The sequence below is a fragment of the Scyliorhinus torazame genome, chromosome 8 (assembly GCF_047496885.1).
Source record: "Scyliorhinus torazame isolate Kashiwa2021f chromosome 8, sScyTor2.1, whole genome shotgun sequence".
Classification (NCBI taxonomy): Eukaryota; Metazoa; Chordata; class Chondrichthyes; order Carcharhiniformes; family Scyliorhinidae; genus Scyliorhinus; species Scyliorhinus torazame.
This window is the reverse complement of record NC_092714.1, coordinates 235,696,568-235,712,466: the sequence shown is the minus strand read 5'-3', so window position 1 is coordinate 235,712,466 and position 15,899 is coordinate 235,696,568. Positions and strand designations below refer to the sequence as shown.

Below are 15,899 nucleotides of genomic sequence, written 5' to 3'. Positions count from 1 at the left end.
ATTAGATCACAGATCAACCATGATATCATTGAAAGGCAGAACAGTCTCGAGGGGCTGAATGGCCCACTCCTTTTCCTACGTCATTTTTTCTTCTATAATCTATTGCTGTGATAATGTTTATAGTTAATTCCAAATAAGTCACTTGCATTAGAAATGCTCATGATGTTTGAACTGCTCAGTTTCACACAATATAGCAATATGGGCAGTACAACTTGTGACTCTGTACTGATTTCAAATAACGAACCCTGTACTAATTTCAAATAATGAACACACTAGCTTCCTCAGTGTGGATAATTTTGTGTGACTTAAAATAACCTACAGTTGTCCAACTACATTTAAGCAATGTTTTAGATTTCTAATAACTGCAAATTCCAGTGCAAAAACCCATAGAACGTCTGTGGACAAGTGCAAGTGTACGGAATGACAAGCACACTTCTCACCGCTGACCGCAAATACTGAGCCAAAAATGGTGCCTGCAGAAATTGTGTTTTTAAAATCATTCAATTAAGACAAGAATCTCTCCACAGTAAACTGATGTTAATATTGCATTCCGACAATAGCAATAACCAGAATCAAAGTTCTGCATTTTAACTAACATGCATATTTATCAAATGATCTTGTAATTTCTGCTGGAGCAGAATGTCAACTATTTCACTTTTTCCTTCTGTGATTGAGATAGACGTGCAGTGTCTGGAAAAAGGATGGTGGAAATGAAAAACTGTCATTGTAAATCGGAGTATGAATCCAAGACTTCAACTACACACATTGAATTCCTAAGAAGGAAGAGCTGTTCATGTCTTTGGTGGAATTTGAATAGAATTCTTACTGTGTTCCAGGCCTGTAATTATGGGTATACAACCCCATAATATTTTGATCAACCAAATAATTTAGGAGGCAAGTCATTCACCCATAGAAAAAAGTCACAAGTACGGTATTTGGAAAATATATGATTTATTTTCTTCTTGCTCTGCTTAATGTGACTCTAAAGCAAGAACAGAATTGTTTTATAAATCATGAATTGAATATCATATAATTTCATAGAATATAATACCAAATCACTTGGTGTCCTCTTATTTTTGACCTTGGCTATTAATTGGAAAACTGTTCCATCTAAAAGCATACCATATGCATCCACTAATTTTCTCGTGTAAAAATAAAGCCACTAATAAAAACAGCTAAGAATACCTCCCCCCTCCGCCCCCCCTCCACACACACACACACACACACACACACACACACTCACAATATAGCAGAATATGTTTTTTTTGTTGCAAAGACAGTTTTTCAGTTATTGCTTTTTTAAATTATTAAAAGTGTCTTTTCCTTCTGTCTACCTGTAACTGAAATGCACAAACAATTTCCATCCAGCAATAAGTAGCCAGAAGGGGTGCAATAGCTTCCTCATGGGGAAATGACTTGTGTTCACTAGTGGCTCTTCCTGTGGTAGAATTGACATTGTCAGGAGCATTCACAACAATGAAAACACTATTTTCACAGAGGAAAGGAAAGCAATTATCTTACTATTGCAGAAATAAATTAGACATTCAACAGCGCTGGAACCAAATATCAGTATCTTGCAGCAACTTCAGACATACGTTGATGGAACTCTCTCAACATGTCATTAATGAATGACAATCTAAGTAATTAAACATCATCTCCTTAAATGTAAAAATAGAAGAATTGGATCTTCATTCCCAGTATTCTATAAATTCTGAAGTAGTGATGATTTTGCTTTTTAAAATATATGACTGTAAGGCTCAATAATTGTGCATTTCCCAATTAACTCAAGTTAGTTTAGACTGCAAGTGCATTGTAAATTAATGTTTTCTTTAAAAGTACCATGGTATTTGGTGAGTGCATAGTAATTACAACCCTTTCAAGCTAATGATAACACATCTAAACAGAACTATTTTTGAGTAGTCCTAGTACAAGACACCCACACATGTAGTAGATGGTCAATTTCTAACCTACCATCTCCTCATGCCACTGAAATGAGAATGTGGTATTAAAGCTCAGTTAACCAAAATACTATTAAAATGCCTACAATTCATCAGCCAGCTCTTCCTGCATCTTGGATCCTTTCACAATGGAAGCTTCTCTCCAGATGTTCCGTCACTAAAAGTACCATAGGCTTACATTTACTATCCTCCTAGTTCTTCAACTCCACAAATCACATACTGAGACAAAATACATGTAACCATGTAAGCTGCTAGACTGAAACACAAGGATGTCCAACTATTTGTACAGCAGGTTAACAGAAGAACCATAAAATGCTGTTTAAAGCTCATTGGCTCACTTCTAAAAAAAGCTCAGGGCTATTTTAGCACACTGTACAGAGAAAGGAACATTTCAGCAGTGATTAAACCCTTTCTAAAAATGGTACCTTAATAGTTGTGTGAACAGTTTTTAAACCACTTCCTGTGGTCAATTTTGTTGATAGATAACACCGACCAAGAGGAGATTTAAGATTTTGTAACACTTAATTCTTTTTGATCTTTTTTGTTACCTCCCCCCAGTTCTTTTCCTACTGTGCTCATTTTCCTACTGTGCTCAGTTTCCATTTTCACCTCTGGTGAAGCACATTGGGACACCCATTATGTTAAATAAACTCAAGTTGTGGCCAACATTGTCTAACACCCATGTGGAATCTCTAACTCAGTAAAACTGTATGAATTCAGCCAAAAATGGGAGCCATCTGTTCTTTCCAGGGAATTACCTCTAGGCAAGAGAAATTTAAAAAAGCAAGACCATAGGTCAGAATCTTTAATCAGCTGGTTATTAAATTCCTATTCAATCGGCTTCATTTAGTATTTCAAGAACAAATACACTGTTTTCAGAATTTTAAATCTTTCAGAAGGATTATTTGCTAGGCAATTAATTCCCCCATTACTGTTGGGATACTGAAGGCAATTATAGTCTCAAATTAGGGTTTCCTTACAAGATCAAAATGCTTTCAAATTTAATCAACATTCTACCATACAATTAAACTTATTTTAAACTTCGAGTTTGATTGAACAGTTTCAGCCCATATACTATGCAGAACAACTTGATCCCAAGAGAGTTTTTCTCTGCATCAACAATCTGTCGTAACTCCCAATGGGTGCGATTTAACGGAAATCAAACGGAGTCCTGTGTCGGGTGCATTTAGCCGGGTGATTCCTGACACTAGCAACGCCAAGATTGACCCTGCTATTAGCTAAATTGGTGGTGTAAGAGGGAAGCTTCCAGGGCCGGGATTCTCCGCTATCCGGCGGGGCGGGCCGTACCGGCGCCGAGGAGTGTCGTGAACTACTCCGGCGTTGGACCTCCCGGAAGGTGCTGAATCCTCCACACCTTCAGGGGCTAGGCCGCCGCCGCCAGGTTTGGCGCCACGCCAAGCGGCGCCGAAGGGCCTCCGCCGGCTGGCATGAGTTGGCGTATGCGCGGGAGCGCCAGCGTGTTCTGGCGTGATCTCAGCACATGCGCAAGGGGGTTCTTCTCCGCGCCGGCCATGGTGGACCATTACAGCGGCCGGCGTGGAGGGAAAGAGTGCCCCCATGGCACAGGCCTGCCCGCAGATCGGTGGGCCCCGATTGCGGCCAGGCCACTGTGGGGGCACCCCCAGAGGACTCCACAGTCCGCCCGCAGAGCCAGGTCCCGCCGGTAAGGACCTTGTTTGATTTACGCCGGCGGGACTGGCCGAAAACGGGCGCCCACTCGGCCCATCGCGGAGCAGAGAATCGCCGGGGGGGGGGGGGGGCATTGCCAACGGCCCTCGACCAGCACAACGTGATTCCCGCCCCCGCCGAAAAGCCAGCACCGAAGAATCCGGCAGCCGGCGGCGAGGCAGGATTCACACCGCCCCCTGCCAATTCTCCGGCCCAATAGGGGGGTCGGAGAATCCAGTCCCAGATTTCTGGACCACTGGGATCTCTTCCAGGGCAGGTGTGACTTGTACAAGAGGACAGATTGCATCTAAACTGGAGGACCAATATCTTGGCTAGGAAGTTTCCTAGAGTCACTCGAGAGGATTTAAACTAGTATGGCTGGGGAGTGGGAACCAGAGCGTTAGCTCAGAAGGTGTAATAACTGAAGGGGAAATACAGAACAAAAATAAGAGAACAACATCACCTTGTCTGCTTAAACGCAGTGGTTAGATGTGTATTTGTTTCAATGTCAGAGTATAGCAGGTAAGGCAGATGAACTTAGAGCACTTATTAGTACTTGGAACTATGATGTTGTGGCAGAAACGTGGTTAAAGGAAGGGCAGGATTGGCAGCTGAACGTTGGAGGATATAGATGCTTCAGGAGAGATAGAGGGGGATGTAAAAGGAGTGGGGAAGTCGCATTACTGGTTAAGGAGATTATAGCCGTACTGCTACCCCAGAGGGCTCTTACAATGAGGCAATCTGGGAAATTTCAGGAACAGGAAGGGGGCAATCACAATGTTGGGTGTTTATAACAGGCCCCCCAACTGCCAGTGAGAGATAGAGGAGCAGATAGATAGAGAGATCTTGGATAGGTGCAAAAGTAACAGGGATGTTCTGGTCGGGGATTTTAATTTCCCCTATATTGACTGGGACTCACTTAGTGCCAGGGGGTTGGATGGGGCTGAGTTTGTAAGGTGTACCCAGGAAAGCTTCTTGATGCAATATGTAGGTAGTCCAACTAGGAAAGGGGCAGTACTGGACCTGGTATTGGGGAATGAGCTTGGACAGGTGGTTGAGGTTTCAGTAGGGGAACATCTTGGGAGTAGTGATCAAAATTAGGGAAAAGGGTAACCCTCATGTTAAGGTGCTAAACTGGGGAAAGGCAAATTACTATAACATTAGACAGGAATTGAAGAATTTGGATTGGGTTGCGACTGTTGGATGATAAATCAACATCGGACGTGTGGGAGTCTTTCAAGCAACAGTTGACTAGGATTCATGAAAGTCAAGTTCCTGAGAGAACAAAGGATAAGTATGGAAGTTTAGGGAGCCGAGGAATAACGAGGGATATTGTGAACCTTGTCAAAAAGAAAAAGGATGTGTTTGTACGGTCTAGAAGGGTGGGAGCAGTCAATACCCTTGAGGAGGTGCATAAAGAAAGTAGGAAGGTACTGAAGCCGGAAATTAGGAGGGCTAGGGAGGGTCATGAAACGTCCTTGGCAAGTAGGATTAAGGTGAATTCCAAATCTTTTTATTCATTTGTAAAAAAACAAAAGGGTGGCCAGAGAAAGGATTGGACCATTTAAGGACAGTGGGGGGAATCTATGTGTTGAGCCAGAGGAAATGGGCGAGGTATTAAATGAGTACTTTGCATCAGTGTTCACCAAAGAAAAGGACTTTGTGGAAGTTGATTCTTGGGTAGGGTGTGTGTACAGTCTGGATCATGTTAACATTGAAAAGGAGGAGGTATTGGGTCTTTTAAAAGACATTAAGGTAGATAAGTCTCCTGGACCAGATGGAATTTACCCCAGAATACTGAGCGAAGGAAGGGAGCAAATTTCTGGGGCCTTAACTGACATCTTTGCTTCCTCATTGGGATGGCTACAGGTGAGATCCCAGAGGACTGGAGTATAGCTAATGTGGCAACGCTGTTTAAGAAAGGTAGCAGGGATAACCCAGGAAACTATAGGCTGATGAGCCTCACGTCGGTAGTAAGTTAAATTACTGGAGAGAATTCTCAGGGACAGGATTTATTCCCATTTGGAAACAACTGGACTCATTGGCGATAGACAGCATGATTTTGTAAGGGGAGGTCGTGCTTCACTAACTTGATCGGGTTTTTTGAGGAGGTGCCAAAGATAATTGATATGGGGAGGGTGGTGGATATTATTTATAAGGACTTCAGTAAAGCCTTTGACAAGGTGCCTCATGGCAGTCTGGTACAAAAGGTGAAGTCACACGGGATCAGAGGTGAGGTGGTACGATGGATACGAACTGGCTCGGTCACAGGCGGCAAAGGGCATTTTCTGAAAGGGAGGTTGTGACTAGTGGTGTTCCACAGGGATCGATGCTGGGGTCTCGGTTGTTTGTAGGATACATAAACAATTTGGAGGAACATGTAGCTGCTCTGATTAGTAAGTTCGCGGATGATACCGAGGTTGGTGGAGTGGAAGATAGTGTGGAGGATTGTTAGAGGATACAGCAGGACATAGATAGGTTGGAGACTTGGACAGAGAAATGGCAAATGGAGTTTAATCCACACAAATGTGAGGTAATGCATTTTGGTAGGACTGACAGAGGGGAAATATACCGTAAATGGCAAAACTCTGAGGAATATAGAAAGTCAGAGGGATCTGGGTGTGCAGGTCCACAGATCTTTGAAAGTGGAAACACAAGTGGACAACACAGTCAAGAAAGCAGATGGAATGCTTGACTTCATTGGATGAGTCATCGAATACAAAAACTGGCAAGTCATGCAAGAGTTGCATGGAACCTTGATATGGCCGCACTTGGAAAATTGAGCACAATTCTGGTCGCCACTACCAGAAGGATGTGGAGGCTTTGGGAAGGGTGCAGAGGAGCTTTACCAGGATGTTGCCTGGTGTGGAGGGTGTTAGCTATGCGGTGAGGCTGAATAGACTCAGACTGTTTTTATTAGATCAACAGAGGTTTAGGGGTGACCTGATAGTGGTCTACAAGATTATGAGGGGCATGGATAGAGTGGATGGGCAGGCACTCTTTCCCAGGGTGGATGGGTCAGTCACCAGGGGGCATAGGTTTAAGGTCCGTGGGCAAAGTTTCGAAGAGACGTGCGAGACAGGTTTTTTTTTAACAGAGGGTGGCGAATGCCTGGAACGCCTTGCCAGTGGGGGTTGTGGAAGCAGATACATTAACGGTGTTCAAAAGGCATCTCGACAAATACATGGATAGGATGGGTATAGAGGGATACGGCACAAGGAAGTACTGAGGGTTTTGGCCAAGGGTGGTATCATGACCGGTACAGGCTTGGCGGGCCGAAGAGCCTGTTCCTGTTCTGTATTGTTCTATTAGATGGGACTCTGCTTCATTTCTGGGCTTCAATGAGGAACACCCTTTCGAGGCCATACTTTGTCCCATTTCTTGCACAAACGAGCCCCGCATTAAAAATGGAGCCCGATCTCAGATCCCCCAGATCCCTTTCCCCCCAACACACTGATTAAGGGGTTCTCGAGAACCCCCTCCCGCATCCACTTCAAAGGCAGGATTCCCCCAAGCCTGATCCTTGGCACCGGCAAGGTGCAACCTGTGCCACCTGGGCATCCTAGCAGTGCCAGGGTGGCACCCATGTGGCAGGCTGGCAGTGCCATGATGGTATTGGGGTGCCAAGGTACCACCCTGCCCAGAGCCCAACCCCCCGGGAACCTCCGATCAGCACAATCCAAGTCATGACACCTCGCGAGATCTCGCTAGAGGCCTCTGGCAAGATTTACTGGCCCCTCCACTTCCAGAGTTGGGAGCGGCGAGGCCGCTAGATCATGCCCAATGTTATCCTAGCTATGGAAGAGCATTATTCATTTCGTGCAAATTTCCCATTCCCCACACCATCTGCCTCCATAGGCTCTCTCAATGGAGTGCCAGCCTACCCCTATAGATCTATACTCACTCATATCTCTGGCGGAGATTATCAGAATTTATTTTATCTTTACAGCCAATTTAAAAAAAATGGAACTTCAATTATATCAATCTATATGTAGGGGGAGGGGGCGCAGTGCAATAACCCACTGCACCAGTCTTTAATCATGTTTAAGCGTACAATGCTGAAGTCAAATGAGAACATTGATTAAATTCTATATTTCAAAATACAAAGTATAGCAGGGACATGCAGAAGCACTAAAGTTTCCATACGTGACCTGCATATTCAGACACAATAAGAGTTGAATTTCAGGATTCAGATGCCATTGCTTGTTCAGCATAGTGTGTTCCCGAATGACCTACATTTTTCCATTCATATCAGGTCACATGCTTGGCTAATAAACTGAAAATATTGCCCCTGTTCTATTATGGAAAGTCAATCTTCTATCCAAAATAAGCTCAATAATAAAAGTCACTGAGGTGTTGAGTGGGTACACAAGTGAGAGTTGTTAATTACATTCTGGAATCAATCTGGCATAGTCTCAGTTATACAGACCTGTTCTATCTACAGCCATTCAAAGAAAATACTACAGCCATTCGAAGAAAATACATGTTAATAGCCAATAGAAACATATTTGTTCAGATTTTCTGCTCAGTGACCATGCCACAGGAGTCATGCAACCAGAGGTACAGCCTTTATCTTTTCTTGCCCTTCCAGTGGGGACATCCTGTCCCAGAGCAAGGAATGGGGTATCATTGCAGGGACCCAGGAGAATGACTAGTGAAGTGGGGGGGGGGGGGGGGGGGCAAGGCCATGACCCCTTCTGATGTCACCAGCTCAAATGACTCTCCTTAAGGTTAGTACTCTTAGCACGACTTAAGTTAAGCATTTTTTAAAAAACGAATTCTAATGTTTAAGACTTAATTGCTGTTATGAGTTTGTGGTGGAGTGAAGAATGGTTGGGCATTATGAACATATGAAAAAGGAACTGGGAGGGTAGGCCACTCAGTCCCTCGAGCCTTGTCAGCATTCAATAAGATGATAGCTGATCGACATGACTTCCGGTGGCGGCATGTTGGAGGAGGTCGCACATTGGAGGGCTCCTGCTCGAGGCTTGATTTTTTTAGAATTTAATGCCCGGTCCCAGGGGCAATTTTTGGTTAAATAAGTGCAGGAAGACAAGGAAGGAAGATGTCCAAAACCCAAAGGAAAATGGCCGCAAAGAAGGGGACTAATGAAGGTTCGCCGTCGAGTGGAAATGTCGGCTCAGCAACTGGAAGGAAGGCGGCGGCTGGGGCGCCGGGTGAGGCCGCACTGCTCACGGCAGAAAAGACCGAGGTAATGGCCGTGGCACTTGAAAAACAGTTCACAAAGCACATGGAGGTGATGACGAAGGAGATGGTGGCGGTATTGAAGGTGCCAGTGGAGGAGGCGATTGCCCCGGTGAGGGCGGCGATATCGAAAGCAGGGTGAGACCCTGAAGGAAGTGGAAGTGGCATTGTCGCAACACAGTGATCAACTCATCTTGATGGGTGAGGAGCTGCAGAGGGTGGTGGAGGCCAACAAGGGTCTGCGAGCCAAAGTGGAGGAATTGGAAAACAGATCTTGGCGGCAAAATTTGAGGATCATGGGTCTGCCCGAAGGGGTGGAGGGCCCGAGGCCGACAGAGTATTTTGCCAAGATGTTGGCGGAGCTGTTGGGGGAGGGGCAAGATCCCCTCAGTGCGAACTGGATCGGGCTCCTAAGGTGTGGAGGCCTATACCAAAGGGAAATGAGCCGCCAAGAGCAGTGACTATTTGTTTCCATAGGTACCGTGTGAAGGAGAAGGTCCTGTGTTGGGCAAAGCAGAAGCGGGAGGTGCAGTGGGCTGGAGCTGGTATACGTATATACCAGGACTTTACGGTGGAGTTGGCGAGGAGGCGGGCGGCCTTCGGCCATATGAAGACGGCACTGTATAACAGCAAGGTGTGTGCGGCATGTACCCAGCTAAGTTGAGGATGACCACCAAATCCGAAGACTTTTATTTTGAGACGGTGGAAGCGGCGGAGGTGTTTGTGAAGGCAGAAGGACTGGGACAGAATTGAGAAATGGGACTGAGGATTGGACTTGTACTGAGGGTAGGGCCTTTGTAGAAGTGTATGTAGCTTTATTTTTTCACTGCATATTGGTATATGTGCTAAATGAGTCAACGTTGTCTATTTGGACAAGGTAAGAGTTGGGATTTTGTTTTACAATGATGGTTCTTTGGGATTTGTGTGTTTACACTGAAGTTGTGTGTTAAAGGGGATTTCTTTGTTTTCCTGGGACCGGGCAGGGGGGAGGGGATTGGAGGGAAATGAGGCCGGGGCAGGGGCCTCCACACTGGCTGGTTTAAGCCGGCCAGTGAACGGGAGTGAGGTGGGGGGAGGGGCTGCGGCCATCAGAGCCTGGTAGAATAGGTTTTGAGGGGAGGACTCTGGGAGGAGGGGTGTTCTACAATACATGGGTGTCATTCATTGTACACTTTCGGGGATTGGATTTCCTTGAATATTAGCAGGGGGGTTTGGGGGGTGGGCTATGGGCGATTCTTGATTCCTTTTTGTTTTTTATTTGATGTTTATGTTGTCATGCGGGCTGTTGTTTGGGAGTTGTGGGAGGATGGGATCGTTGTTCTTAATAAGGGGATTGACATTGTATTCATTACCGTTTACTGTTTGTTGATGGGTGTAAGTTTTGAAGAAAATGTGAAAAAGGAGAATAAAAAATAATTTACATTTTTTTTTTACCTCTTCACATTCTTGTCTACAACCAATAACCTCACAGTCCCAGGCTTATCAAGAATCTACCCACTTATGCCTTATAGCTATTCAAAGGCTCTGCCTCCAACACATTCAGAGGAAGGGAAGAGAATTCCAAAATACCACAACTCTTGGAGTGAAAAATATTTACCTCACCTCCATTTTAAATGGCGGCCACTTATTTTTAACAGTGGCCCCTAGTTCTAGATTCTCCCAAAGGAGGAAACATCCTTTCCATATCCATCCTGTCAAGTCACCTCAGGATCTTACATGTTTCAAATAAGTCATCTCTTACATGTTTCAAATAAGTCATCTCTTACTCTGGACGCCAGCAGACAAGCCTAACCCGTCCAATCTTTTCTTATAATCAACCTGCCCATCTCCAAGTATTAATCTAGTCAACCTTCTTGGAAATACTTCCACTGCATGTGTATCTTTCGTTAAATAAAGGAGATTGGTAACAGTACTCCAGATGTGGTCTCACCACAGAATCGTCAGGGATGTATTTTATGCCGGCCTGATACAGCTCCTGCTGTTAATCACTGTCCCATGTCAAGATTAACAGCAGAAAAGATGGAGGTAAATATCAGGATAGGTATAATATAGCGGTCTCCAAAGAGTCGATCACAATCGACAGGTCTATCGTGGGGTCTCGAACAGTCTGACGAACCATGCCAAATTGCACTAAACTTGGGATTTCTATTAATGAAGAGCAATCAGCTCATTGTATGCTGAACCATGCAAGTCTGGGAATTCTCAATGATGACTGAATCAGCTCATTGCCTGTTGACCAAAAGTCCATGAGACTCAGGCAACAAGATTTTTGCAGATAACAAAACTTGAATAAGCTGCATGAAAACAAACTGATGAGCGAGGAGCCAGGAACCTCTAAGAGGGCAAAAACCTACGATTTCCACCAAGAATGGGAAAACAAAATTTTCTTTACGAATGTCAAAGACAAAACCATTTGACTCATTTCTCAACAGAATGTAGCCTTGAGTAAAGGAGGTAATTTGGAACGTCATCACAAGACAATGCATGCAAATATTTCAAGAAAATTTCCCTTTCAACAGCGAGATTTGGACTAAGAGGGTAGAGGAATTAAAGGAATTTGTCACTTTTCAAAACCTGTGGCTAAAAGCAATGCCAGCAAAAGGGTGTCTTTTTGCATGAGCCATCTGCTGGCGAAACGTAAGAAACCGTTCACTGATGGAAAAGTTATCAAGGAGGCTATGATGGTTGCTGCTGACACCTTTTTCAAAGACTTGAAAAAACAAAGATGAAATTATGAAAGCTGCAACAGTAGCCAGAAGGGTGGAATTGTTGTCAGAGGATGTGTCTCAGCAAATGCACCAAGACTTATCAGGTCGTGAATGTTTCTCACTGCAGTTTGATGAATCAGTAGACATAATGTGTATGGCCCAGCTGATTGTCATGCAAATGAAAACATTCAAAGACTCACCCTGGTCACTCTGGAGAGGATAATAGGTGAGGATGCCCACACCGAATTCAAAAAGGTTTACATACATCTGAGTAAATCATTCAGATCAAGGAATTGGTTTCAATTACAAACAATGGTAAATTGTTCATGCTGGGTGTCAATTCACATTTGAGAAATAATCCTGAATTCCACTCCTTTGTCAATTACCACTGTGTTATCCACCAACAAGAGCTAGCAAGCAAGATTATTGATATTTCTCATATAATGACAGTTATTGTCAAGATCCTCAACTCAATTCATGCCAGAGCTCTGCAACAATCGCTTGTTCCAATTGTTACTTGATGAGCTTGATGCCACCTACGGTGAACTAATCCTTCATGCTGATGTGAGGGGGATAAGTGGAGGAAAAGTCCTCCAGAGATTTTTAGATCGTCCTGAAATTGTCACCTTTCTTAAATCAAGAAATGAGGCATACAGCGAGCTGTCAGATAATATGTGGCTGCTAGTCTTGGCAATCCTTACAGATATAAGTGCAACATTGAATGAGCTGAATCACAAACTGCAGAGGGGAGACAGAGACTTGTCACACATGATCAGTGCAGTGAATGCATTAAAGTTGAAACTGGCCTGTGTTCCTCACAGTTAAAGAACCCACAATTACTGTGCACTCCCCAAGTCTGGAGAAAATTCAACAATAGGTCAATCAGAAAGGGTTCCATCCAAACAAATTCTGTAACCACCTGAACAAATTGGAAAAGGAATTCAACAGACGATTTCAGGAGTTAGACAAGATGGACCAAATCACTATGTTTGTCTCAAATCCTTTTCTTCAAGTGGCCATTGGAGAACTGACAGCACAATTTCAGCAACTGTTTGAACAAAGCTCTGGACTTGACATAGAAATCATCACCATGTAAAAGGACAGAGCTGAAAGCTAGGTCAAGGGACAAAGACGTTTGGGGAACTGTAGACAGAAAAGCACCCTCTTCGGACATCCTGCCCACTTAAGGTGAAGGCCTACTTTGGTTTAACATATTTCTGTGAGATGGCTTTTCTCCCAGATGAAAATCATAAAGTCCAAGTATCGCACTCATCTCACAGATGCCCACCTGATGGACTGTATGAGACTGGCCATCTGAAATTGCAACCCAAGCTCTTCAGCACTCACAGATAGTCTAATACTTGTGCTTGCACACTAAAAATAGGTTAGTGTTATACATGTTAGGGGGTTTTAGTAAAGCCAAGTTAGATTCTAAAGTGATCTTGTACTTAAACAGGTTGGAGACCACTGGAATAAGGCATCAGGCCCAAGTCTCTGATACCAAGTTGGAGGCAAGCTCTGAGGAGGCCCAGGCAGCGTAGTTTCAACTTCCCATGCAAATGTCACACATGTGCGTGGGTTACAACTGCTACAGGGTTCCAATGTGCAACAGCAGTAATTGTCTCAACATTCACTGCTGTTGCCATCAGAAGATTCAGGCCATTGTAAACCTTTAAAAAAGTGTCATCAGTAACTTGTTCAGTAAAGTAGATTAGATTAATATCTGTGCAAACATCACATGTTGTCCTGCAATCGCCATTAGTTTGCACATCATGGCATAACCAATTTCTTTGTGATGGTTAAAGTACAAGTTGCTATTGATTTATACCAAAAATCTTTTGCAGTGCTGTCAGTAAGGATTCCATTTGAGCCAAATGTTAAGTCCAGTACAATAGTTGCTATTATGGTGCTATCAATGGATAGTCATTGTGGTGGGTGGTGGGATGTCGTTCCCATCTCCCACACCAACATAGGAATACCTGCCAGAAATGTCTTTATTGGTGCCTTTCAAATTGTCATTTTAATTGGGTACTGGCTTTTCATACCACTATGTTAAGAGTCTACTGTGAGAATAAGTTTGCAAAAAAAAGGTATAACTGGTTTGCTATCATCATGCTTTGCCACTCTAACTCAACTTCAAACTAAATAGCCTGCAATACAAAGGTATTACTGAAAACAGGCTAACAAAACATGTGAATGGAATAATATAACTTTTACATTAATACTTCAAGTGGAGTAGATCTCAAATCATACATTTCCCTATTAAAAGCTTAGCCATGCAGAAATAATTATCTAACTAAAAGTCTAATTTATAGCACATCATAGTTCTCCCCAGAGCACAGAAGTTCCTGATTTACTGCAGTAAACCCCTCGGGTTCTTAGGAATGTGTCAGGATTTAAAAACAAAAAAAATTGTCAGTTATAACAGGCAGTCGTCAAATGCTATTAAAAAAAAATATGTGCAGAGCAGGCTGAAAGTAACCACTAGCCTTTTCTTGTTCATAAAAACAGATCACTACTAATGCCATTTTTAAAGCAGTGATATATTCAAAGTCAGCAATAATTCCCTTCAATGTGTTGAGCCAGCAGTCCTATTGTAGAATCCTAACTCTATTTCTTAAGTCTATCATTCGGTGTCTCTCTTGGCTACTCCTGACATTTCGGATTATCTATCAGCTTGCATTGTTACCACCATTCAGGCCAACTCCGGAAATTACTCTCATGATTGCAGTGTTGTATAAATCAGAACTAAAAAAAAGTTAATCGGAGAACACCAGTAATTTTGAAGACATTTCCACATATGAACTTACTTCAGCAGACACGTTGACGCGAACAAATATTCCCCCTTTAATCGCTTTTTTCCCGCTTGCAAAATTAAATTCAACCTAAAATTATCATCCTGCTCATAAACTGCTATGCCATAATCGCAGTTTCTTCGTTATATGCATTGCTCAATTGGTTAACATACCCCATCCATAACAAGTTAGCAAATTTGGATTCAGAGCAGCAGAACCGACAGACAGAAATTCACGCCACACAGACTGGAGGTTCTATTTTACCTCTTTACAAAAAAGGTGGGGGGGGGGGGGGGAAGTTACACTGGATGCCACTCTCGAATTGCTACCTTGCCTACAAAGCCTGCCTGTGGGGAACAGGCACACCGATCAGAAGGGTCTTATTAAAACAGGGCTGGGGTGTTGCAGGGTTCCCCAATTGGAAGCAAAGAGCGAGCAATAGGGGGGGGGGGGATTGTTGCAGTTTTTATTTATTTTACCTCCAGACCTGTCCAAGCTGCAGGATGTGGATGAGAGATTGCAGGAACCACATGCACAGGCGGCAGCAGGTGGAGGAGCCGCTCCTCCGGCGCTGCCCCACGTCGCTGTCCTTGGTGCTGAAACGCTCGGCTGCTTCACCAGCGGCTCCCCCCGCTGCCGCTGCCCGGGCTCGGGCACTGCTCCCGCCGCCGGTCGAATAGTCGTAGACGAACCACCTGAAACTCAGCACCTGCACCACCAGGGACGGCACCACCACGAAGATGAGCGTCAGCCCGAACCACCAGTAGTCGCCTTGGAAGTAATAGTCCACGGCCAGCCACACGTCTGTCGCCCCGTCCGAGAAGAAGACGAGCAGGGCGCCCAGGATCCAGCAGCAGTCCGCCAGCGAGTACTCCTCCCGCCGGCGCAGCACCGAGTTGAGGCAGGAGCTGTGGCAGCAGCTGGAGCCCCCCTGCTCACAACAATGGGAGGAGGAGGCGGCCGAGGGGCAGGCGGCGGCCGCCGGGCCCGGGGCCCCGGCACAGGGGCAGGAGGCGGAGGAGGACAAGCCCCTCTCCCCGCACTCACTCTCCGCTGGGCGTTGACCTGAATTCTGCACCGCCGTCCCTCCCATCCCGTCCGACTTTGCAGCCATGTTGAAGAAGCAGCGAATACCTGCCCCCCTCCCCCTTGGATTGGCACTCACTTCCGCAGGAGCCCTTTTTTAAACCTGCTGCCACACAGAGAGAGAGAGAGGGGGGCACACTTCCGGCGGCTGCGGGTGGGGCTGTGCTGTGGACACAGAGAGAGAGGCAGAATGAAGCGCCTGCTCCCCTGCGCTCCCGCTCCTCCCCGCTCTGGCGGCACAGCCACTGGATCTGCGGGATCTGACCCTCCCTCCCACTGGAGCCCAGCTCCATTAACGTGGCTACATCACCGAGTCTGCACAGGCGCTTCACCCTTTTGTCTCACACACAGACCCAGGCAAGAATTCAACAGGCACAATAGCCTGATCATCATTACACCCCCGGGCAGGCTGGCGTCAGGAACACACATTTTGCACCTCCTTTTACATCTGCACCGTC

The 15,899-nt window shown here is 45.0% G+C and overlaps 1 protein-coding gene across 1 annotated transcript in view; it reads right to left on the bottom strand.

Annotated features, from left to right (window-relative positions):
• Window positions 1–15,668, bottom strand: part of xkr7b (XK, Kell blood group complex subunit-related family, member 7b) — a 339,511-nt gene extending 323,843 nt beyond the window's left edge. Inside the window, exon 1 of the mRNA XM_072514961.1 lies at window positions 14,835–15,668. Within this exon, the coding sequence (XP_072371062.1) occupies window positions 14,835–15,469 (635 nt within the window). The 5' untranslated portion in view covers window positions 15,470–15,668. The remainder of the gene's footprint in view (window positions 1–14,834) is intronic.
• Between the last annotated feature and the right edge of the window lie 231 nt (window positions 15,669–15,899).